The sequence below is a fragment of the Schistocerca cancellata genome, chromosome 1 (assembly GCF_023864275.1).
Source record: "Schistocerca cancellata isolate TAMUIC-IGC-003103 chromosome 1, iqSchCanc2.1, whole genome shotgun sequence".
NCBI lineage: Eukaryota > Metazoa > Arthropoda > Insecta > Orthoptera > Acrididae > Schistocerca > Schistocerca cancellata.
The window spans coordinates 473,980,546-474,006,685 of NC_064626.1; the positions used below are offsets into that span (position 1 = coordinate 473,980,546).

The window sequence follows — 26,140 nt, forward strand, 5'->3', positions numbered from 1 at the left end:
ACAGGGTTGTTTTTACTATTCATCTGCATTAACTTAAACATTTTTCTATATTCAGAGTTAGCTGCCATTCACCAAACCAACTGGAAATTTTATCTAAGTCATCTCGTATCCTCCTACACTCATTCAGCTTCGACACTTTCCCTTACAACACAGCATTTTCAGCAAACAACTGCAGGTTGCTGCCCACCCTGTCTGCCAGATCATTTATGTGTATATAAGATAACAATGGTCCTATCACACTTTTCTGTGGCAATGCCCTTGGCAATGAACACTCGCTGTCAAAGACAACACACAGGATTCTATTATTTAAGAAGACTTCGAGCCACTCACATGTCTTGGAATTTGTTCCGTATGCTCGTACCTTCATTAACAGTCTGCTGTGGGATGCTGTGTTAACTGCTTTCCAGAAATACAGAAGTATGGAATCTGCCTGTTGGCCTTCATCCAAAATGCACAGTATATCGTGAAAAAAGGGCAATCTGAATTTAGCATGAGTGATGCTCTCTAAATCTAAAACAATGCTGATTTGTGGATATAAGCTTCTCAGTTTCAGGGAAAATTTATTATATTCAAACTGAGAATGTGTTCAAGAGTTCTACAGCAAACAGATTTTAGGGACCATTGGTCTGTAATTTTGTGGGCCCACAGTTGTAAGTTGCCAATCTTTGCACCACTTTGAAACCATATCAAGGCCCTACTGAATATTTGTGCAGTTTCTTTTCTTCAGTCAGCACTTCATTATAAATAACCACATTATGTGTGAAAAGTCTGAGGATGAATCAGATATAAACAGTAATTTTTTTCACAAATTTTTTATTTAAGGTTCAGAAAAATTCATACACACAAACTTATTTTTCTATGTAGTCACCTGAATGGGAAACACGCGGGCAGTTTCTTGATCTTGTTTTCGTAAAATTAACGTGACTGTGAACGTGCACATGAATGCTTCAACAGTGCGATCATCATCAAGTCTTTGTACTCCGACTGCTTCCCTTAGTGGTTCAAATTCATGAAAATGGCAGGGCGATAAGTCTGAACTGAACTGTAGGGAAGATGTTGTGGTGTGGTCCAGAACAATTCCTGAATTTTTTTTGTTGTGTCCTGGCAGCTGTATGGGGTCAAACATTGTCACGAAGCATAGTCACATCCCAGATTGGAGAAGGGCTCCTTTTCTAAAGATGTAAACATTTTATTCAGTCCAAATGTTTGCAGTAGTATGCAGCATTCACGGTACAACATTCGTAGATAAAACTGATGAGAACAACTTTAAAATAAAAAAAACTCTTGGTACCTTCCGCATGCAGAAATGCTTTTTGGCTTTGACAGGTGCAGATTCGCACTTTTTGTGCCATTCCATGCTGTTGTTTTTCTATTCTGGGGTGAAATGGTGCACCCATGCATCACAGGCCACAATGTGGTCCAAAAAGTGTTCCTCTTCAGTGCGGTAGCGTATCAGTAGCCATTTGCTTGCCTCAAGATGATGAAATTTGTGCTCTGCAGTAAGGCACCCACCTTGCAGATACTTTCCAAAATCCCAAGTTGTCAGTAATGATGGCCTGCGCACTACCATAGCGTATGCCAACCTCAGTTGCAATTTCAGCAAATGTTGTTCAGTGATTGTCTTCAAGAAGGCTAACAGTGCACCTATTCTCCTCAGTCATGCTGTCCCTCAGGCGATATCAGTGAGCTGAGTTCTCAACTTTCCTCATCGTTGTACAAACTGTGTTTGCCATGCATACTCTTGTGTTTTTCAGGGTGTTGTCCACAATCTGTGCTGCAAGAATTTTCAAAATTTTAAGCCCTTTGTTGTGAGGAACTTGAACACAAGGTGGAATCCAAAATTTTTGGGACTGGTGCTGCCATCTGGAAATTAGTAAGTAGTAGTAGTTTTGTGCACCGCTAGGTGGTGAGAGCTGCATATCTGATGAGTCAGTGTGCGGAGTGGCATTCAGCTGGGAGGACGTGTTGCATGTCCACAGCGATTTCCGTAATACTCTGTGTTTGGTGTGTGGTGATTTTATGATGGATTTGTGAACAGAACAGTGTGTGTGTATCAGATTCTGTGCGCATCTTGGGAAAAGTGCTACGGAAACCCTTTCAGTGATTCAACAAGTGTTTGGGTGACAGAGCATGAGCCGTATGCTTGTGTTTCAGTGGCAAACTTTCAGGGCCGGCCGTAAAGACGTCGAAGATGTTGCTCACACTGGAAGGCCCGTTAGCCGCACACCAGACATTGTTGCCAAACTTCAACAGTTTGATCGTGCGGATTGACGTGTAACCATTCAAGACCTTGTGAATGAAGTGAGTATTGGTTATGGGACATATCAACAAATGTTGCCTGATGAATTAGGCATGCATTGTGTCACCAAAAAATTTGTAGCAAGGATCTTGGCTGCCGATCAGAAGGCACAGCATGTTGAAGTGTGCATGGACCTTCGTCAGATCGCATCTGATGATCCAACCTTCTTATCATGGGCTATCACCGGCGACAAGAGCTAGATTTACAGTTATGACCCAGAGACAAAGCAACGATCTTCCCAGTGGAAGAGACCGGGCTCTCCAAGTCCCAAAAAGCGAGACAGGTGAAGAGCATGATCATCGGTTTCTTTGATAACAAGGGAATTGTGTACAAAGAATTCATCCCACCCAACCAAACAGTGAACTTTGGCGTCAAGGGAACTGGCTGCTGCATCACGACAACCCACCCTGTCACGCATCCTTGCACACCAGGACCTTTTTGACAAAAAACAACATGGTGGTTGTACCTCACCCACCATTCTCGCCAGATTGGCACATTGCGACTTTGGGCTATTCCCAAAACTGAAACTCAAGTTGAAAGGCCATCAGTTCAACACTCTAGAGAGGATTCAAGAAGCATCGGTGGCGGTGATAAACACCCTCAAAGAACAGGACTTCCAGAGAACATTTCACAAGTGGGAGAAGTGCTGGTACCAGTGTGTACATGCAGATGGCAACTACTTCGAGGGTGATGGTGACCATTAGTCCAAAGGTAAGGTTTTCAACAGATGGCAGCACCAGTCCTGAAAATTTTGGATAGCACCTCGTATAATGTATTGTGCAACAGAATGATGCTACCTCTTGCCCTGACATCATCATTCTGAGTAAAGAAACGGTTTGACTGCTTTCTAGTTGTGGAGTACACTCACTGGGAATGAAAACAGAAATGAGCAGAGATTGTAACATTCACTGCTTACAAAAAGGTGGATAAAAGAAATATTCCAGTTTTATTTGAGGCACCTCCGTACGTTGTCTGCTGGATCATTAACATGAACAACCACGGTACTTCTACGTATGTCAGTTCATTCTCCATCCAAGATAACCTGCTCCATCCTTCATACCAAGAATTGTTTAATCTAGTCACAAATTTTGTTTGATAGCCCATGTGATCATACTGTGATTAATAGGCAGAAGTGTGAATCAAATGCTTCACAGAAGTTGAGAAAAACTGTACTGGGTGTACGTAAAGTCCAGGAACACTTTCAATTCTTTATTGCACAAGAACCAACATTGTACGGATGTCATATGTATTGCATTTTGAAGAGAAACTTTGAAAGTTTGTTTTTTTAATACAAAAATTCGATATGCGAACCATGAGTGACCCGGCCGATGTCAATACGGTAATTGAATTCTTGCCACATTATTCACTTAACTCACACTGGGACGTCCGCTTCTCTTTGCCGGGCACAAGCAACCCGTTGTAACGCATTTGTTTGCCAGTGGTAAATGGCTTTCCTTGTTGGTTGTTTCTTACCATACTTGGTTCTAAACATCCATTGAACAGCTGTAGCACATTTGTTTTTGTCGAACTCCAATGCAGAAAGCTCGCTCCACTCTTGAACTCGCCATGTTTGCGACTAGCGCTGACTGTCGACAAATTACCAAACTAAGCTGTTGGCAGTATACGTGGAAAAAAAAAAAAAAAAAAAAAAAAAAACCTTACAGCGTTTCTCTTCAAAATGACATGTTTATGGTATCTGTACAATGTTTGGTTCTTATGAAATAAATAAATGAAAGTGTTCCCAGACTTTATGTATATCCTGTATTTGCCTAGCTGGATCAGGATACCATGTGGGAAAAGTGTGTTTTGGGTTTCACATGATCAGTGATTTCGAAATCCATGCTCGTTGGCATGGAGCAGTTAATTCTGTTTGAGATATCTCATTAGACTTGAGCCCAGAATACATTCTAGTATTCTACAATGAAACGATATCAAGAATAGCATTTGGTGGATTTGTGGATCCCTTCTGCTACCCTTTTTGTATCTGGGTGTGACGTGTTCGTTCTTCCAAATACTGGACACAGCTTTTTCAGGGTTGTACTATATATTTATCTGCAACAAGAAATGCATGTCTAAAAACAGAAAACTAGAAAACTGTACCTCAATGTGCACCACCGGAATGTTTGTATCCACGTGAATGCTTAATGATGAACTATAAGCTGGACAGAGTAGACAGATTTTTAGAAAAATAGTGGATGCAGTACAATCTATGTGTGGTTGAAAAATGAGAAGCAACACGGAGATCTATGAAAATATACAGAAAATATCAGAAGTAATGCCAAAGCGAAAGTTAATCATCTTTGGACACCTCTTCTGAATGATCAAGAACAGTATAATGATACTAATATTCCTTTGTTTCTGGGAAAAGAAATCAACAGCATCATGACTTACAGATATAAAAAAAAATTTAATTTTGAATAGATCATGTAATTATTGACTGAATTAAAAAAATTAATGCCATAATCCACTCAGTAAGAGGTATAATCTTATGTTAAAAGCTTAACCCAATAAGATGAGTATTAGAATTACATACTGTGTGTTTGTCTTGTGGCAGTGTTAACTGATGGTAAGGAAATACTCAGACTTCATTCATTCAGTATTTGTTGAGAATGAGAGCATTTAGTGATTCCCAACAAACTTTACACATAATTTTGAACGTTTTCAAAACTTTTTCTTATTGACATCCCCCCAAAAATCATGAGAGGACAAAGTTTCACTTACAACTTTTTTGCTTTGTAGAATAAAACAGCAGCACCAGACATGATGTTTTAATTTATGACTTCTTTATTACTAGCTAAATTTGCAGACAGTATCCACATATACCATTGAACGAACCTGCAATATTATATCATTGTACAAGAGACAGTTCAGGAGGTACGACATCATAAACATCTAGATGCACTTAAAACTGTGTTTGCTTAAAATGGTCCACAAATTACGCAGACTCTGTTCAACCAGTATTTGATAATAAGAGCATTTAGCAACTTCTAACAAATTTTAAGCATAATGTTAAACCTTTCCTAAGCTATTTTCACTTGCATGCTTTAAGTCAAATATCTAACACATCAACACATTTGTATAAGTAATTGGACGATTGAAGCTGTTTTATATATGAGATTTGATTTTGGGATTTACTTGCATGTTCGCTTGTGTGTGTGTGTGTGTGTGTGTGTGTGTGTGTGTGTGTGTGTGTGTGTGTTTGTACAATACATTTTCTTGCCATTATGAATTGCCACATTACAACCCCCCATCCCCGCCGCCCCCTCCACCCTCCAGCGTGTCTCAGTGATCCCTTTCACTATTGGCATGGGGGTACAAAGGGATTTGCACGTTCTACAAAAATAGCCAAATTGCCAGTCCAAAATTAGAAACTATATAAAATGTGTTGACTTTTCAGTTAGCATTACACAACTATATAAATTATTTCTTTCTATCTTTAGGAAGTGACACCAGCTGAAGACCTCACTTATGACATGAATTTACCGAAGCCATCTCCTGCACTGCAAGAGTTTGCCAAGGAGACAGTGACTCGTGTATTTCGTCGCCATGGAGCTGTCTGTGTACCGACTCCTCTTCTAATGCCACGTGATAACTCTTTGCTTCCAGCAGACACAGGTGTACAGCTTATGACACATTCAGGAGGTGTTGTGTCTTTGCCTCACAATCTCAGAGTTCCGTTTGCTCGTTATGTTGCATGGAATGGAATATCAACCCTCAAGCGATATGCTATTGACAGAGTATATCGAGAGAAGAAGGTTTTTGGCTTTCATCCTAGAGAGCTTTACGAATGTGCAGTGGATATTGTTACACCAAACCCAGGTTGGTTTCCAGTGAATATGCGAGGCATGTATGATGGTTTTGGTATAAATAGAAGTTTAATACCTTAATATAACACATATACAGATGTTGGGAAACTTTCTATAGAGGCACATAACATAATGTTAAATTTCACTGCTACAAATATGAGAAAGAAATGTTGGTGAATGATAGTTCATGCACGATTGCTGCTACATTCTAAAGCCCTTCCTCTACATACATTTGATGAATAGAAGTATTTGGTGCCCACTTTAGAAGATAACTTGTGTCCATAACTGGCACTTTCCATGGATGGAAACTGCTGACACAGCTTTTTATTGTGAGTTAGCTTTGGAGTGCTGAATTTTGGAATCTTTGTCATTATTGGACAGTCTTTGGCGATGGAAGAGTTGACGTGGAGGATGGACACATTGGGTTTGTGAACTGGAATTGAAAGAAGGGGTCTACCAGACATTGGTCATTACTTTGGAATTAAATCCAGGCAAGTGACCTTCTAAGCTAATTTACAAGGGACTGTGCTTTGTTTATAAGTAATTCTGCAAAAAGAAACCACCATTCTGAGCTGATTATCACCATCTACACAACAAGGGTCTATGCTTTGTTTATAAGTAATTCTGCAAAAAGAAACCACCATTTTGAGCTGATTACCACCATCTACTTTTGATGAAGAGTACATATTTGAGGGACACAGCATCATTAACGATTGTAACTCTTATCTGTGAGCTACCACAAATATCTATGAGATAGTTGAACTGTCACATCAGCAACAGTTCAACATGATTCAGTTCAGTGATTCAGCATGTTTTATCAGAGACAAGTGTAATATCTACAGAACACTCTGTCTTGTGTTTGAGAATGTGCCGTTGATAATAAATGTTCTATTCTAGACTCACCATCTATTTCCAGACAAGTTGACAGGAGAATTTCTGTTGTTTGTGTAAGAAATGAACTCCCGAAGTTGTCTAAATTACTTTCCTTTATCCTATCAGAAAATGGAACATGGGCTTCTAAAATCTAGAAGTATTGTTATCTGTGTTTATGTGTTTGTGTTTACTGTACTAACAGTTGTGCCTTATGGAGAAAAGTACTGGGCACTTCATCTGTCTCTTTATCAAAGAGAGTAAATTGTAGAATATTTTGCTCACATCTCTTGTCCTGCTTGCTATTTGCTCAGTTATCACTCATGAAATGTTATAATTCTCCTGTAAAATTGTAGGATGTTCCATATAATTTCCATTAAGTCCCATTTAACTTCGTTATGAGAGTCATAGATCATAATAACTAGAAACATCAGTATCAGTTGATGTGGCAAACTGAGTCAATTTTCCAAAACATTGCTGTATGCTGTGCACATTAATATGACTTGACATGTGAAGTTTTGCATATTTATCAATCTTGAAAGATTTCTTACAGTTACAAATCTTAGGCACACTTGCTGAGTTATGAGATATAAAAATTTCCCATTTGGTGTAGCAGGCACTTAGACCTCATGAGTAAATACTGTGGAGTATCTCAGCAATTGGATGGTGGTCACCTCCAGGGCCAGACTGTTTGTGTGTAATCATTCATCCTGCCAGTTTACTGGTAGCCTGTGTGTGCACTAACATAACATTTTTTCAGGTACCAACACAGCTGAGGCTGAATTGCTTGCAATTGTATGGGAGGTGGTGACAGAGTTCCCCAATTTACGGGATAAAAATTGCTCATTTCGTCTCAGTCATACACTACTTTTGAAAGCAATTCTTTTACATTGTGGAATTGAAGAAGAAAAGCATGCAGATGTTAGCAGTATCTTGAGTGAAGCCAAGGTAGGTGTCATATGTTTGTCAGTATCTAAATCAAACAATTCAGTTCTTCATCCCAGATTAATTTTCCTTCTTGATAGCTTTTAGATAGCTTAGAAAAAAAGAAAAATAACAACAAATGTACATAAAGAACTAATACTTCATACTTGTCTGCACATTATGTAACATTGGTGTTCTGTTCAGGGGCTAAATCTGAAAGAGGGAGCAATTAGACAAAAACTATAATAAAAAGGGTAGAATGGTGGAGATCTGTGGGTAGAATAGCTGAAAGTAATGTGCAAGCATTGCCTGTGTTATTGCATGTATAAATACCCTGTTTCAATGTGACTATCCCCCCCACCGCCACCACCACCACCACCACGATCTGATAACTGTGCTTAAAAGCAACATACTCTGAAACTCAAAGAAAAAAAGAGGAAGAAGGAGGGGAGAGAAGAAAGAAATCAACAACAGAGCTTGTAGAAGCTTGCAGCAGTATTTTAATGTACTGTAGTGCATTTAAACTTTGAAAGTGAATGATGGGAAAGAAAGTGGCAGTGATGAACCAGTACCAGCAGCCTACAAAGTCGCTCACAGTATAGTGATGAGTGTCAGTTCATTTTCTGTGGGGGCTGTTGTGAAATCAAGTACAGTAATAGTTGCAGAATGTTTAATTCCAAGGAAGTTGCAGGCAATTTTCAGGAGTTTGTCTTCCAAAGCAAACACTGTGTTGTTGCACCCTGGACAAGGCAGCAGATTTAGAGTGGCACCTCAGGAGGAGATGCATCAGAGCTTCATTGCTTATTTGCTCACATTTGATTCTGCTCAGCATTGAATATTTGGATGCTTTAGTAAAATAAGTGGGCCCTATCTATATTCTGACACTGAAGAAAAATGCACTTGTGTGTGGGTTTTTTTCTGGGATATTGAGGGAAATTGGACTACATTATACATTTTCTTTACTATTTTTTGAGCAAGTATTTTAAATTGACGTCATAGACAAACAATAATGTAACCAACTTTGTTACCAGTGCTGGAGCAACTGTTCATTCAGATTCATCTTCTTACATTGGGTTCAGGTAGCATACATGATACCCAGAGCATTTATAAGAAACAACTTTGGGTACATCATCGTAGGTTCTGGCACATTTGAGATCAGAGTGCAACCAATCTTCCTTCTAGCAGAGTTACATTCTATGCGGAGCCTCTTAATTTGTAACCATTTTACTTGTTGTCTATTGGTAGCCTGCTTTCTGTAAATGGGAACCTGTTAATCCACCGGGTAAGTGACACAAAGTCATTTATCTGCATTCTCTGCACCTCAAATCACTTACGGCACCATTTTCATACATTGTTCTGACACTTGAATGTCATACATTGTTCCGACACTTGAATGTCATGTTTGTACCATGCTTTCTCAGAGACAGTGAAAGCCAAGGAATTTACAAGAGCATGTCATTTGTGTGAAATAATGTGGATTTTGCTAACTAGATAACATACTGCCATAGCTGTTTCATAATTTCTGTTTTGTCTCCAACAATTATCAGAATATGTTATAATATCCTTCATTCCATTATTCAGGTTTGCACATCAGCATCAGATTATGCATGTCCCCAGTTTCAACTTATCCGTTTCATTCCATAAAAGAGTCTTGCTTTCCTGCTCCCAATGTTATTAATTCCAAGATTAAACCATGTAATTTGCTTGCAGTAGTAGGCTAAGACATTATTTCCAGAGAAGCTTCATTCTTTGAATTCTGAGATTCACACTTGCTGCCTGTGCCTTCTGCAGATGCAGCTCATGATAATTTTTCATTGTTTCCGTTTGTCCTCCCTTTCCAGTCTGGTTATCAATTTTAAATTTACTTGAAAATCAGGTTACTTCTACAGACTGATGCCTTGAACCATAGTGTAAATTCTGCTCAGTGTTCTGCCTCTGCTGTGTTTGGAACAGCGTCGCTGCTTGATTCCATGGTTTGTTAAGTTGAAAACATTGTCCATGTCAGTTTCTTTTGTAGCCAGATTTTTATGGCCTCTTTGTATACAGTTCCAGAAGGGATAGGTACTTTCCAAAATTTTTGTGTATTGGTACCTTGTTTTATGATTGCTTTTTGACAATTTTCAGTATTGTCATAATGTAAAGTATATTTGGACAAACCATTCACATGGCTGAAGAAAGATGAGCTGAATATAAACAGTGCCCTGACCACCAGCAAGATGAAATTAGGAATTGCTGAATATTTTATAAAGACAAACTATAAAAATTAGGTGTGAATACAAAAAAAATTATGAAAGCCACATCTCTCTCTTAGGACTATGCATATAACAGGGCATCAAAATCTAGCTGCAAAAGAATGATTTTAGATTTAGCGCATATTTGCATATCAAAATTTTCATTGAAACATTGTATGTAGGTCCATTCCTTAATGGGCTGCAAGTCTTATTGCCAGCAAAAGTCTTAAGACAAATCATTTCAATATGATGTGTTATTTTATAGCGGAGATGCTGAGTCGCGATAGGCACAACAAAAAGATTCACACAATTATAGCTTTTGGCTGTTAAGACCTTTGTCAGTAGTACACACACACACACACACACACACACACACACACACACACACACACACACAAAAAGCGCGCGCGCGCAAACGCAAATGCAAACGCAACTTGCACACACGTCTGCAATCTCAGAGATCTGAAACCACACTGCGAGCAGCGGCACCAGTGCGTGATGGGAGTGGCGACTGGGTGGGGGTAAGGCGCAGGCTGGAGCGGGGAAGGCGCAGAGGGGGGAGGGGGTAAGTAGGAAAGGAGAGAAATTAAAAGACTGGCTGTGGCGGTGAAATGATGGCTGTGTAGTTCTGGAATGGAAGGGGACTGGATGGGTGAGGATAGTGACTAACGAAGGTTGAGGCCAGGAGGGTGACGGGAACGTAGGATGTATTGCAGGAAAAGTTCCCATCTGCACAATTCAGAAAAGCTGGTGTTGGTGGGAAGGATCCAAATGGCACAGGCTGTGAAGCAGTCATTGAGATGAGGGATATCATGTTTGGCAGCATGTTCAGCAACAAGGTGGTTCACTTGTTTTTTGGCCACAGTTTGTCAGTGGCCATTCATGTGGACAGACAGCTTGTTGGTTGTCATGCCTACGTAGAATGCAGCACATTGGTTGTAGCTTAGCTTGTAAATCACATGACTGGTTTCACAGGTAGCCCTGCCTTTGATGGGTTAGGTGATGTTAGTGACCGGACTGGAGTAGGTGGTGGTAGGGAGATGTATGGGACAGGTCTTGCATCTAGGTCTATTACAGGGGTATGAGCCATGAGGTAAGGGATTGGGAACAGGGGTTGTGTAAGGATGGACGAGTATATGATGTAGGAGCAGCGAACGGCGGAATACCACAGTAGGAGGGGTGGGAACGATAGTGGGTAGGACATTTCTCATTTCAGGGCACGATGAGAGGTAATCAAAACCCTGACGGAGAATGTAATTCAGTTGCTCCAGTCCCAGATGGCACTGAGTTATGAGGGGAATGCTCCTCTGTGGCCAGACTGTGGGACTTTGGGAGGTGGTGGGAGACTGGAAAGATAAGGTATGGGAGATTTGTTTTTGCACAAGGATGGGAGGATAATTACGGTCAGTGAAGGCTTCAGTGAGACCCTCAGTATATTTTGAGAGGGACTGCTCATCACTGCAGACGCAATGACCACAGGTGGCTAGGCTGTACGGAAGGGGCTTCTTGGTATGGAATGGGTGGCAGCTGTCAAAGTGGAGGTATTGCTGGTGGTTAGTAAGTTTGATATGGGCGGAGGTACCGATATAGACATCTCTGAGGTGTAGGTCAACATCTAGGAAGGTGACTTGTTGGGTTGAGTAGGACCAGGTGAGGCAAATGGGGGAGAAGTTGGTGAGGTTCTGGAGTAATGTGAATAAGGTGTCCTCACCTTCAATCCAGACAGCAAAGATGTCATAAATGAATCTGAACCAAGTGAGGGGTTTAGGATTCTGTGTTTTTATGAAGGATTCCTCAGATGGCCCATGAATCGGTTAGCATAAGATGGTGCCATGCGGGTGCCCATAGCCGTACCGCAGATTTGTTTGTAGGTAATGTCTTTAAAGGAGAAGTAATTGTTGGTGAGGATATAGTTGGTCGTGGAGTCTAGGAAGGAGGTTGTTGGTTTGGAATCCATAGGGCATCTGGAGAGGTAATGTTCAATAGCAGTAAGGTCATGGGCATGAGGAATGTTAGTGTACAGGGAGGTGGCATCAATAGTGGATATTCCATTGTTTGATGTTTTATTTTGTATTCCACTTAAGTAAATTTCAGAAAAAAAAGTTTTATTTTGTGTTCCACTATATTCATAATTTGCTTAATACATGGATTATCCAGTAATATAATGCATTGTGCTGTTTATTTATTTTTATTATTTCCAGAACCACTGCAAATATGAAACTCCTAATCACAGTCCGCCATATTCAACACTCGTTGGACATTCCCCATTATTTATTAAACAGTGAGTTATAATTTTTTTTAAATACCCAAAGTTGTTAACAAATGGTGAGGGAAATACACATTCCAGGATGTGGCCTACTGTTTTCACTGACAAGAAACAGTGGCTGATTGGACACTGTTCAGTTTTTTATTTAAGCAACCATTTATGCATGGTGTTGATAAGAGCTTGAAGTAGCAGAAGAGCTTTTTGATTTCTTGATTATGCCACCAACGCTGGATATTAATGACGCTGTTTGTGAATTAGTGAACAGTAAGAATTTGTTGTGGGAGACAGTCCGTTTTGTAGCTGCAGATAATGCACAATAAGTGGTCATACATCACCAAATCCTTGTTCATTTATGAAATTAACTGAAAAGTGTATTCAGGACAGATGGTTTGACTGGTCATGTGTTTATTTATGAAGAGGCATTGTGTACTGAAACAGTGTAACTCTGTCAAGCAATGAAAGCTGTGATGAAGTGTGTAAATTTTGTGTGATGTCATTGAGTAAATAACCATCAGTTTAAAGGATTCCTAAAAGCTATGGAACCAGGGTGCATGGACATAACTCACCACAGCACAATTTATTGGATTAGACAGAGAAAAGTTCTTGATGTTTTCTTTGGTATTTGTGAGGAAATATATCTTATTTCCTCAATATGAAATAGCTGAAAGGTTTAGAATGGATATTAGACCTAGTGTTCACAGCAACATAACTGTGCACCTGGTCAACTTTACTTAGTTGCCACAGGGTAAAGAGAAGCTAACAATTTACATGCACAAAACCAATCTCAAATATGTGTGTGTTTTAAAGGCAAATGAGAATGGCAATTTCATGTTCTTCCATCACCTGGCTGCTTTATAATTACTTGAAAATGCTAATTTCAGTGATAACAAAGCAAAGATGAACCAGTTCATCTCAAGATTCCTAGAGATGACTGGTTCGGAAATGGAAACGAAATTATTCACTATGTCTGTCCTTGTTTCACCTGATAGTTTAGTGCTAACAACCCAGTTAGAAGTGATATATTTGCAGAATTTAACTTTTCTCAAAAACAAATACTACAATATACTGAATTTGTCATGGTGATGGTATCATTCATTATTAAAAAAATAAGAGTTTCCCAAGCTGTTCAAAATTGTAACTCAGACTATGTGCAAGTTTTATTCTAAATACTTTTGTGGGCTGTTTTAGTTTGCCACAAAAAGAATAAAAACCAAATGGAGGTATTTTCTTCAAACCAGTATAATGATGATCATCCTCCCCAGTAACACCATAAACTCCTTGACACCTGATTTTTCCACTCTTGGTCTGAAAAAATGTCTCAGAATACCATGAAACATATAACATGTTTCTTAACAGACCTATTTATAATGGATTATCTCTACTTCTTATTTATTTGACATAGCATAACACTACAAGTATGTTGTTGATTATGTAAGGCAGTTGCCAGATTGCAAGAAAGGCAAAGATCTGTGGGAGCTCATTCCTCAGCATGAGCATCAGTGCCTGCAGCTCATATGTGTGTGTGGGTGGGTGGGTGCGCAGGCAATTCGCGTTCTAAGTAATAAGCAATGAAATCTTATAGAGGTGGTCAATTTTTCAAATTCTCTATTATTAATTTGGCTGACAGCACCCGTAAAAAGAAAATCCAAGATTTTCACAATCTGTTCTTGTTGCTACAGAATCTACATCCACATCTATACATAGCAAACATCCATGAGCTGCATGGCAGAGGGCATGTCCCATTGTACTAGTTATTAGGGTTTCTTGATGTTCAGTAAATGTATGGAGTGAAAGAAGAATGATTGTTGAATGCCGCTGTGCATGCAGTAATTATTATACTCTTACCCTCATGATTCCTATCTGAGCGATACATAGGGGGTTGTAATATATTCCCAGAGTAATCATTTAAAGCTGGTTCTAGAAACTTTGTTAATTGACTTTCTCGAGATAGTTTACGTCTGTCTTCAAGAGTCTTTCAATTCAGTACTGTCAGTATCTTTGTGACTTTCTCCCATGTCCCATGGATTAAACAAACCTGTGACCATTTGTGCTGCCTTTCTCTGTATACTTTCAATATCCCCTATTAGTTCTATCTGGTATGGGTCCAACAAATTTCAGAAATTTTCTACAACAATCACACAAATGGTTTGTAAGCAAACTCCTTTGTAGATTAATTGTGCTTCCCCAGAATTCTCATCAATAAACTGAAGTCTACCACCTACTTTACCTGCAACTGAATGTATGTGATCATTCCGTTTCATACCCCTACAAGGTGTTACACCCAGGTATTTGTATGAGTTTGCCAGTTCCAAAAGTGCCTCATTGATATTATAGTCATCGGATACTAACTTTTTGTTTTGTTTTGTAAAGTGCAAAATTTTATATTTCGAACATTTAAAACAAGTTGCCAATCTCTGCACCACTGTGAAATATTATCAAGGTTTGATTGAATATTTATGCAGCTCCTTTCAGATAGCAGTTCATCATAATAGATAACTGCATCATCTGCAAAAAGCCTGATTTTACTATTAATATTTTCTGCAAGGTCATTAATATACAACATGAACAGCAAGGTCCCAACACACTTCTCTGGGGTGCACCAAAAATTAGTTCTACATCTGATGATGACTCTCCATCCGAGGTAACAGGCTGTTCCTCCCTACCAAAAAGTCCTCAATCTAGTCACAAATTTCACTCAATACTCCATATGACCATATTTTTGACAATAAGTGTAGGTGTGGCTCTGAGTGAAATGCTTTTCAGAAATCAAGAAATACAGCATCTACCTGATTGCCTTAATCCAGAGATTCCAGTATATAGTGAGAAAAGTGCAACTTGGGTTTCACATGATCAAAGTTTTCAAAATCCATGCGTTCTGTACAAGATATCGCATTATGTTTGAGCTCAGAATATGTTCTAAGATTTTACAACAAATTGATATCAAGGTTACTAGATGGTAATTTTGTGAAGCATTCTACTACCCTTCTTGTACATGGTGTGACCTCTGCCTTTTTCCAAGAACTGAGCATGGTTTTCTTTTCGTGGGATCCACAATAGATTATTGTTAGAAGAGAAGCTAACTCAACTGCAAATTAAGTGTAGAATCTGACTGGGATTCCATCAAGCCCTGGAGCTTTCATCAATTTTAGCAATTTCAGCTGTTTCTCAACACCACTGACACTAATTTCATTCATCTTTTCAGTGATATGAGGATTGAATTGGGGCAATTCTCCTGGCTTTTTCTCTGTAAAGGAACATTTGAAAATGGAATTAAGCATTTCAGTTTTTGGATTGTTACCTTCAATTTCATCCTGACTCATTCACTAGGGACTGGACACTAACTCTGGTGCCCGGACAGCTTTTACGATGACCAGAATTTCTTTGGAATCTGTGAAAGATCACTTGACAATATTCTGCCACGGTAGTCATTGAAGTCATCACACATTGGCAATCTCTGTTTCTTTAGAAGTTTTTTCCAGTGATTCCCTCTTGTTATTAACTGATCTACTGGGTACATATCTGCCCAGTCTATGGTCAATTATTCTTTTAAACTTGAGCCTGAGTACCTCTACATGCGTCTGCCCTGTGCTGAAAGTTTCAAGTTCCTCATTGAGATACAACACTTCTGATTTTATATCTAATCTACTGAACATTTATATCTTTCTGCTTGTTTCAGTTATCCTTTGTACTTTGGTAATCATTGCTGCCACAACCACATCATGATCATTGATGACCAGTTTCGGTGTGGGCATCCTCAGAGCCATCGGGTCTATTTGTTGCCATTAGATTCAATATATTTCCATCATGAGTAGGGTTCCTATGTGTTCTAGGTAGTTTTCAGAGAAGGCATTTAGTAAAGTTTCACAGGATCTCTTATCACACCCACCACTAACAAAACTGTAAGTTTCCCAATTAATTGTTGGATCATCAAAGTCTCCACTGATAATTACAGTATGATGAGGAACTTACATACAAGTGGACTGATGTTCTCTTTTAAGTATTTGGTTACGTCAGCAGATGAATTTGGTTTATGATAGAAGGATCCAATTATCATTTTATTCCCATCACTGCTACTGAGTCTTGCCCAAACAGTCTCACACTTAACTTCAATTTCTACCTCAATGGATTTGAGTTTCTTGTCTAATATGACAAATACACCATCTCCATTTCCCATTTGTCTGTCCTTTTGATATACACATAAATTACCCCAAAAATATCACTGCTTTCACTTTAGGTTTCAACCAGCTTTCTGTGTGTAGTATTATGTGAGTTCACTGCTTTCCATGAGTGCTTCAAACTCTGGCACTTTATAGTGAATGCTTTGGCAATTTAGCATTGGGATTTTAATACTCTTGCCTGTGAGAGGCATTTCTTTTGACCTTACATGATACAGCTATTGCCACCTGGATTGGATGGATGGTCATCTAAATGAAAAAACCCTTGTGCCCACAACATTCAGCTTTCCTTTACAGTCTTTAATAAATGCATCTAGCATATCTGTTCAGAAGTCATTTCTTGGTCCACATACATTATTTGGAAGTTCTACTAATTTACATACCGTTGTTGTTGTTGTTGTGGTCTTCAGTCCTGAGACTGGTTTGATGCAGCTCTCCATGCTACTCAATCCAGTGCAAGCTTCTTCATCTCCCAGTACCTACTGCAACCTACATCCTTCTGAATCTCCTTAGTGTATTCATCTCTTGGTCTCCCCCTACGATTTTTACCCTACACGCTGCCCTCCAATACTAAATTGGTGATCCCTTGATGCCTCAGAACATGTCCTACCAACCGATCCTTTCTTCTGGTCAAGTTGTGCCACAAACTTCTCTTCTCCCCAATCCTGTTCAATACTTCCTCATTAGTTATGTGATCTACCCATCTAATCTTCAGCATTCTTCTGTACCACCACATTTCAAAAGCTTCTATTCTCTTCTTGTCCAAACTATTTACCATCCATGTTTCACTTCCATACATGGCTACACTCCATACAAATTCTTTCAGAAATGACTTCCTGACACTTAAATCTATACTCAATGTTAACAAATTTCTCTTCTTCAGAAACGCTTTCCTTGCCATTGCGAGTCTACATTTTATATCCTCTCTACTTCAACCATCATCAGTTATTTTGCTCCCCAAATAGCAAAACTCCTTTACTACTTTAAGTGTCTCATTTCCTAATCTAATCCCCTCAGCATCACCCGACTTAATTCGACTACATTCAATTATCCTCGTTTTGCTTTTGTTGAGGTTCATCTTATATCATCCTCCCTTCAAGACACCATCCATTCCGTTCAACTGCTCTTCCAAGTCCTTTGCTGTCTCTGACAGAATTACAATGTCATTGGCGAACCTCAAAGTTTTTATTTCTTCTCCATGGATTTTAATACCTACTCCAAATTTTTGTTTTGTTTCCTTTACTGCTTGCTCATTATACAGATTGAATAACATCGGGGAGAGGCTACAACCCTGTCTTACTCCCTTCCCAACCACTGCTTCCCTTTCATGTCCCTCGACTCTTATAACTGCCATCTGGTTTCTGTACAAATTGTAAATAGCCTTTCGCTCCCTGTATTTTACCCCTGCCACCTTTAGAATTTGAAAGAGAGAATTCCAGTCAACATTGTCAAAAGCTTCCTCTAAGTCTAGAAATGCTAGAAACGTAGGTTGCCTTTCCTTAGTCTTTCTTCTAAGATAAGTCGTAAGGTCAGTATTGCCTCATGTGTTCCAGTATTTCTACGGAATCCAAACTGATCTTCCCCGAGGTCGGCTTCTACTAGTTTTTCCATTCGTCTGCAAAGAATTCGTGTTAGTATTTTGCAGCTGTGGCTTATTAAACTGATTGTTTGGTAATTTTCACATCTGTCAACACCTGCTTTCTTTGGGATTGGAATTATTATATTCTTCTTGAAGTCTGAGGGTATTTCACCTGTTTCATACATCTTATTCACCAGATGGTAGAGTTTTGTCAGGACTGGCTCTCCCAAGGCCGTCAGTAGTTCCAATGGAATTTTGTCTACTCCGGGGGCCTTGTTTCGACTCAGGTCTTTCAGTGCTCTGTCAAACTCTTCACGCAGTATCGTATCTCCCATTTCATCTTCATCTACATCCTCTTCCATTTCCATAATATTGTCCTCAAGTACATCGCCCTTGTATAGACCCTCTATATACTCCTTCCACCTTTCTGCTTTTCCTTCTTTTCTTAGAACTGGGTGTCCATCTGAGCTATTGATGTTTATACAAGTGGTTCTCTTATCACCAAAGGTCTCTTTAATTTTCCTGTAGGCAGTATCTATCTTACCCCTAGTGGGATAATCCTCTACATCCTTACATTTGTCCTCTAGCCATCCCTGCTTAGCCATTTTGCACTTCCTGTCTATCTCATTTTTTAGATGTTTGTATTCCTTTTTGCCTGCTTCATTTACTGCATTTTTATATTTTCTCCTTTCATCAATTAAATTCAATATTTCTTCTGTTACCCAAGGATTTCTACTAGCCCTCGTCTTTTTACCTACATGATCCTCTGCTGACTTCACTACTTCATCCCTCAGAGCTACCCATTCTTCTTCTACTGTATTTCTTTCCCCCATTCCTGTCAATTGTTCCCTTATGCTCTCCCTGAAACTCTGTACAACCTCCGGTTCTTTCAGTTTATCCAGGTCCCATCTCCTTAAATTCCCACCTTTTTGCAGTTTCTTCAGTTTTAATCTACAAGTCATAACCAATAGATTGTGGTCAGAGTCCACATCTGCCCCTGGAAATGTCTTACAATTTAAAAACCTGGTTCCTAAATCTCTGTCTTACCATTATATAATCTATCTGATACCTTTTAGTATCTCCAGGGTTCTTCCATGTATACAACCTTCTATCATGATTCTTAAACCCAGTGTTAGCTATGATTAAGTTGTGCTCTGTGCAAAATTCTACCAGCCAGCTTCCTCTTTCATTTCCTACCCCCAATCCATATTCACCTACTACGTTTCCTTCTGTCCCTTTTCCTACACTCGAATTCCAGTCACCCATGAGTATTAAATTTTCGTCTCCCTTCACTATCTGAATAATTTCTTTTATTTCATCATACATTTCTTCAATTTCTTCGTCATCTGCAGAGCTAGTTGGCATATAAACTTGTACTACTGTAGTAGGTGTGGGCTTCGTATCTATCTTGGCTACAATAATGCGTTCACTATGCTGTTTGTAGTAGCTTACCCGCATTCCTATTTTCCTATTCATTATTAAACCTACTCCTGCATTACCCCTATTTGACTTTGTGTTTATAACCCTGTAGTCACCTGAGCAGAAGTCTTGTTCCTCCTGCCACCGAACTTCACTAATTCCCACTATATCTAACTTTAACCTATCCATTTCCCTTTTTAAATTTTCTAACCTACCTGCCCGATTAAGGGATCTGACATTCCACGCTCCGATCCGTAGAACGCCAGTTTTCTTTCTCCTGATAACGACATCCTCTTGAGTAGTCGCCGCCCGGAGATCCGAATGGGGGACTATTTTACCTCCGGAATATTTTACCCAAGAGGACGCCATCATCATTTAATCATACAGTAAAGCTGCATGCCCTTGGGAAAAATTACTGCCGTATTTTCCCCTTGCTTTCAGTCGTTCGCAATACCAGCACAGCAAGGCCGATTTGGTTATTGTTACGAGGCCAGATCAGTCAATCATCCAGACTGTTGCCCTTGCAACTACTGAGAAGGCTGCTCCCCCTCTTCAGGAACCACACGTTTGTCTGGCCTCTCAACAGATACCCCTCCGTTGTGGTTGTACCTACGGTACGGCTATCTGTATCGCTGAGGCACGCAAGCCTCCCCACCAACGGCAAGGTCCATGGTTCATGAGGGGGGTGGGGCGTTACATACCATACATTACTTTAAATTTACTGTAAGTTTCTAGTTTCTTTTGAATGCTTCATTCATTCTCATTTGAACATTTTATTCCACATTGATTTATTTGTAGACATAAGCAAATGATTGTACTTTCTGTGTGGTAAATAGGTACATGATGTTTTCAAATTTTACTTACAATTTCTTCTGTTCAGGATGAGAAGTATTCCAGATTCCAGCTGCAGACTCGACTGATCAGCCTGTGCCTTACCGACCAAGCTATTGATTCATTGTTTGCATTCATTGAATCAGAATGCTCTATCGAAAAACTGGCAGTGAATTTCCGTAGCATTACCCGAAGGAAAGGCGAAGCTGCTACCCTTGCAAAGCAAGCCATTAGAGAACTTGAGATGATTGTTAGCCACACTGAAGCTCTTGGTGTAAAGGTGAGTTTATGCTACACCTGTAAATAAGTATGTTATACTGTAAACTGTGTAGTTATTGTTTGGAAGAGGGTGATTAATTTTTTTTAATAATAACGCAAAATGGCTTTCTCAGTACTTCACAAATGAAAACATTGTCCATTTTAGGTTGTATGCTAAAGTGCTTTATTTAATGTGTGCAATTCACTGATTTTGGCATTGCGTCGTTTTCAAGCACATTTTGATCACAGAAATTCGGTATGTATGACCACCTGAATAATGGTAGTTAAAGTAGACCTATATTCTGAGTGCAATTCAGTAGCGTGTACTGGCTCCCATAGTGATGAGGAAAATGTGGGTTGTGTAAGTTTTTCAGCCTTTCAATATGCCTTAGATGTCATTTGAAGCTTACATTACAGACATTGTGTCACTTTGTGGTGAGAAGTGTTGTCAGAACGGGAAGTTAAATGCTAAATTGGTGTACCCCAAGACTACTGTCTTTTGAACATTCAGGCTCTTCTGTGAGACACAAAACATTGAATATCTGTCCCGTAGTGGTCACCCATAGTTAACATCATCAACTGATGATCACTACATATAAGTTATGACTCATAGACTTGCCAAGGAGAATGTGACAGAAATGGGAGGTGAGGAGGACCTGGAATGGAACCTAAAATCAGTGGCATCAGGTTTTCTTCTCTGGCAAATGCTGGATTTGTCCAGTGCCTGATAATCGTAAATGAGTGTGGAAGTGGCCAGTTACTAATACACATTTCAGGTGTGCATTCCGACAGTCTCAGCAGGGAAATGAGTTTGTCATGTTTTGGGCATGTATCATTTACATACAGGTATATAATTCCAACGCCTCTCATCACTATGGATGTTACCTTGAGGGTTCTCCAATTTTTTGTCTAGTTCTAAAGCCGAAATTTCAGTGACAGGGTTTATCCTTCAAGGCAGTAATGCACAGGCTTACCACCCTTATCTTGTGAACTCTTTCAGTCGAGCTAATGAAATGGCCTGCAGTACCTACTGAATCTATCTGAGAATGCTTGGGGCCACTTGAAACCATCACACAATGTGAACTCAGGAGGGCCGCTAACAAAGATTGGGACATGCTTCATCAACCATATTGACAAAATTCCAATAAGGCACAGGGTGGAATAGGGAGGTAATAATGAGTGTGTTACCTGGTAGCAGATTTTGATTTCATAGCTGTGCAAAGATTTAAACTGCAGACTGCCCTTATTTTAGGTATTGTTTTGTTTGTAATTCATAGTAATTTTTTTTTTCACGCGTTGGATCTAAGCCCACACTAATTTGAGATATGCAGGAAATGCGATACATCATTTGACCTGGATATTTCTCCATTTTATTTTGTATTTGGTTCTCACATTCCATTTATTACATAGAATGGAATGCACTTTCCCCATTATTTTTTATTCACTTATGGATGTTATATAGATTAAAACTGAAGAAACTGCAAAAAGGAGGGAAATTAAGGAGATGGGACCTGGATAAACTGACTAAACCTAAGGTTGTACAGAGTTTCAGGGAGAGCGTAAGGGAACAAATGGCAGGAATGGGGGAAAGAAATACAGTAGAAGAAGAATGGTTAGCTTTGAGGGATGAAGTAGTGAAGTCAGCAGAGGATCATGTAGGTAAAAAGATGAGGGCTAGTAGAAATCCTTGGGTAACAGAAGAAATATTGAATTTAAATATGAAAGGAGAAAATATAAAAATGCAGTAAATGAAGCCGACAAAAAGGAATACAAACATCTCAAAAATGAGATCGACAGGAAGTGCAAAATGGCTAAGCAGGGATGGCTAGAGGATAAATGTAAGGATGTAGAGGCTTATCTCACTAGGGGTAAGATAGATACTGCCTACAGGAAAATTAAAGAGACCTTTGGAGAAAAGAGAACCACTTGTATGAATGTCAAGAGCTCAGATGGAAACCCAGTTCTAAGCAAAGAAGGGAAAGCAGAAAGGTGGAAGGAGTATATAGAGGGTTTATACAAGGGTGATGTACTTGAAGACAATATTATGGAAATGGAAGAGGATGTAGAGGATGATGAAATGGGAGATATGATACTGCGTGAAGAGTTTGACAGAGCACTGAAAGACCTGAGCCGAAACAAGGCCCCAGGAGTAGACAACATTCCATTAGAACTACTGACAGCCTTGGGAGAGCCAGTCCTGACAAAACTCTACCATCTGGTGAGCAAGATGTATGAGACAGTTGAAATACCCTCAGACTTCAAGAAGAATATAATAATTCCATCCCAAAGAAAGCAGGAGTTGACAGATGTGAAAATTACCGGACTATCAGTTTAATAAGTCACGGCTGCAAAATACTAAAGCTAATTCTTTACAGATGAATGGAAAAACTAGTAGAAGCCGCCCTTGGGGAAGATCAGTTTGGATTCCGTAGAAATATTGGAACACGTGATGCAATACTGACCCTACGACTTATCTTAGAAGCTAGATTAAGGAAAGGCAAACCTACGTTTCTAGCATTTGTAGACTTAGAGAAAGCTTTTGACAGTGTTGACTGGAATACTCTCTTTCAGATTCTGAAGGCGGCAGGGGTAAAATATAGGGAGCGAAAGGCTATTTACAATTTGTATAGAAACCAAATGGCAGTTATAAGAGTGGAGGGGCATGAAAGGGAAGCAGTGGTTGGGAAGGGAGTAAGACAGGGTTGTAGCCTCTCCCCGATGTTATTCAATCTGTATATTGAGCAAGCAGTGAAGGAAACAAATGAAAAATTCAGAGTAGGTATTAAAATCCATGGAGAAGAAATAAAAACTTTGAGGTTCGCCGATGACATTGTAATTCTGTCAGAGACAGCAAAGGACTTGGAAGAGCAGTTGAACTGAATGGATGGTGTCTTGAAGGGAGGATATAAGATGAACATCAACAAAAGCAAAACGAGGGTAATGGAATGTAGTCGAATTAAGTCGGGTGATGCTGAGGGTATTAGATTACGAAATGAGACACTTAAAGTAGTAAAGGAGTTTTGCTATTTGGGGAGCAAAATAACTGATGATGGTTGAAGTAGAGAGGATATAAAATGTAGACTGGCAATGGCAAGGAAAGCGTTTCTGAAGAAGAGAAATTTGTTAACATTGAGTATAGATTTAAGTGTCAGGGAGTCATTTCTGAAAGTATTTGTATGGAGTGTAGCCATGTATGGAAGTGAAACATGGGCGATAAATAGTTTGGACAAGAAGAGAATAGAAGCTTTTGAAATATGGTGCTACAGAAGAATGCTGGAGATTAGATGGGTAGATCACATAACTAATGAGGAGGTGTTGAATAGGATTGGGGAGAAGAGAAGTTTGTGGCACAACTTGACTAGAAGAAGGGATCGGTTGGTAGGACATGTTTTGAGGCATCAAGGGATCACCAATTTAGTATTGGAGGGCAGCGTGGAGGGTAAAAATCGTAGAGGGAGACAGAGAGATAAATACACTAAACAGATTCAGAAGGATGTAGGTTGCAGTAGGTACTGGGAGAAGAAGCTTGCACTGGATTGAGTAGCATGGAGAGCTGCATCAAACCAGTCTCAGGACTGAAGACCACAACAACAACAACAACATGGATGTTATTTGAAAGGAAATCAAGGAAATAGGAAATGTTGATCTTAATGCTTTAGTGTTTGCTGATGGTGTGTCTATTTGGGGAGAAGCAGAGTTGGAGATACAGGGAAAATAATATATGGATGAAACTCCAAGTTTATTGAGTACCAGCTGACAGTAAGCATGAGCAAAGCTTTAGCAATGATTGTGAGCAGGACTTCTGTCCAGGACAACATTATGCTAGATGGAAAGAAAATTGAATGTGCAGAAGTTTTCAGTTATCTGGGAAAATTATCAAGCAATGGAACTGCCAAACTAAAAGGACAGAACACATTTTCATTAAGCGCGGAACCTTGTGTGGGACATGAGAGTTCCTTTGAGAGCCATACATACCATGTTTAAAACATGTCTCCCGCCAGTTATGACATACAGCTTGGACTGTTGTGTTTTTAAGAAGGCAGATTTGAGCGAGTTACAAGCATACGAAATGAAGTTTCTGCAATCAGCCTTGCAGCACACTAGAAGAGAGAAAATTAGGAATTAAGATGTCAGAGGAGAGATACAAGTAGATCAGTGAAAGACTGAGAGATTGAATACTGCACAATACATGCGGTTCAGCTATATGAAGAGGATGAAGGATAACCACCTGTTAATACAATACTTGGATAGAAATGTGCAGGGGAAAAGACCAACAGGATGACCCAGAATCAGCGTAAGGAAGACCTGAAGACTAGAGGAGAAAACTCGGAAACAGTATCAAAACAAGAAGAATATTGAGATAGCAAAATGGTGGCAAACTCTTCAGAACACCTTAACCGGCTTGCTGGAAGAACATGAAGATGATGAAGCATGGTACGGAATCTCAGAATTGTACAGTGTATTCCTTTTTTAAAAATTTTAGTCCAGAAGTGGAAGAACTAAAAGTACTTGAAATTGTTTTAATTATTGCTTCAAATAATGTGCTGTTCGAACCAACCTTCGGGTTGATGACAGCTTTACCTGTGTTGGTGTTCTGCTCTAGCTTCGTTTCTAACTTCCCCTTTGACGCGTTTCTGATTTTATCCATGTACACATAGTAATTTTAAAAAATCAGCTAACAGTTATATATCTCCCCTATAGCAGATAGTTTTTTATTGCTGATAGAGGCTGAGATACTTGTAACTTCTGTCTGCATCTACATCACTACTCTGCATCAGGTGCTAGACAGAAGGTTCACAGAAGCGTTTTCAGACAATTTCTTGATCATTCACTGTCGAATAGTATGTGGAAAAAATGAACATTCATGCAAGCTCTGATTTCTCTTATATTATTATGTCAGTCATTTCTTCCTTATAGTTGATAATCAATGAATTATGTTTGCATTTGGAAGAGAAAATTGGTGATTGAAATTTTGTGATAAGATCTTACCACAACAAACAAGTCTGTTTTTATTTATTGCCGCCCCAGCTTTTGTATCATATCTGTGATACTCTCTCCCCTATTTTGTGATAATACAAAATTAGCTACTCTTTGCACTTTTTCAGTATCCTCTGTCAATCTTATCTGGTAACAATCCCACACCCCACAGCAATAATCTAGCAGAAAACAGACAAGTGTTGTATTGACAACCTGTTTAGTGGAATTGTTACATCTTCTAAGTTTCCTGCCAATAAATGCATTGTTTGGTTTACCTTCCCCACAGATTTTCTGTGTGATGGTTCCAGCTTAAGTTGTTTGTAATTTTAATCCCTCAGCATTTAGTTGAATCAACAACTTTGAATTATTCTCATGGCTATTGTATTGCTTGTGCAACCTTCACATCTTACAAGGCACATGCTGTATACTATTTCACTTTTTTGTGCAGTAGTTTTAAACTTCAAATTGTTTCCTTCATTTTTAATTGTGGGTAAAAAAACTGTTA

At 39.3% G+C, this 26,140-nt stretch overlaps 1 protein-coding gene across 1 annotated transcript in view; it reads left to right on the forward strand.

The window, feature by feature from the left end:
• LOC126177132 (eIF-2-alpha kinase GCN2) overlaps positions 1-26,140 on the forward strand; it is a 317,728-nt gene that overhangs the window by 250,711 nt on the left and 40,877 nt on the right. The window contains exons 21-23 of the mRNA XM_049924405.1: positions 5,740-6,118; positions 7,736-7,923; positions 20,450-20,680. Coding sequence (XP_049780362.1) covers positions 5,740-6,118; positions 7,736-7,923; positions 20,450-20,680 — 798 coding nt within the window. The remainder of the gene's footprint in view (positions 1-5,739; positions 6,119-7,735; positions 7,924-20,449; positions 20,681-26,140) is intronic.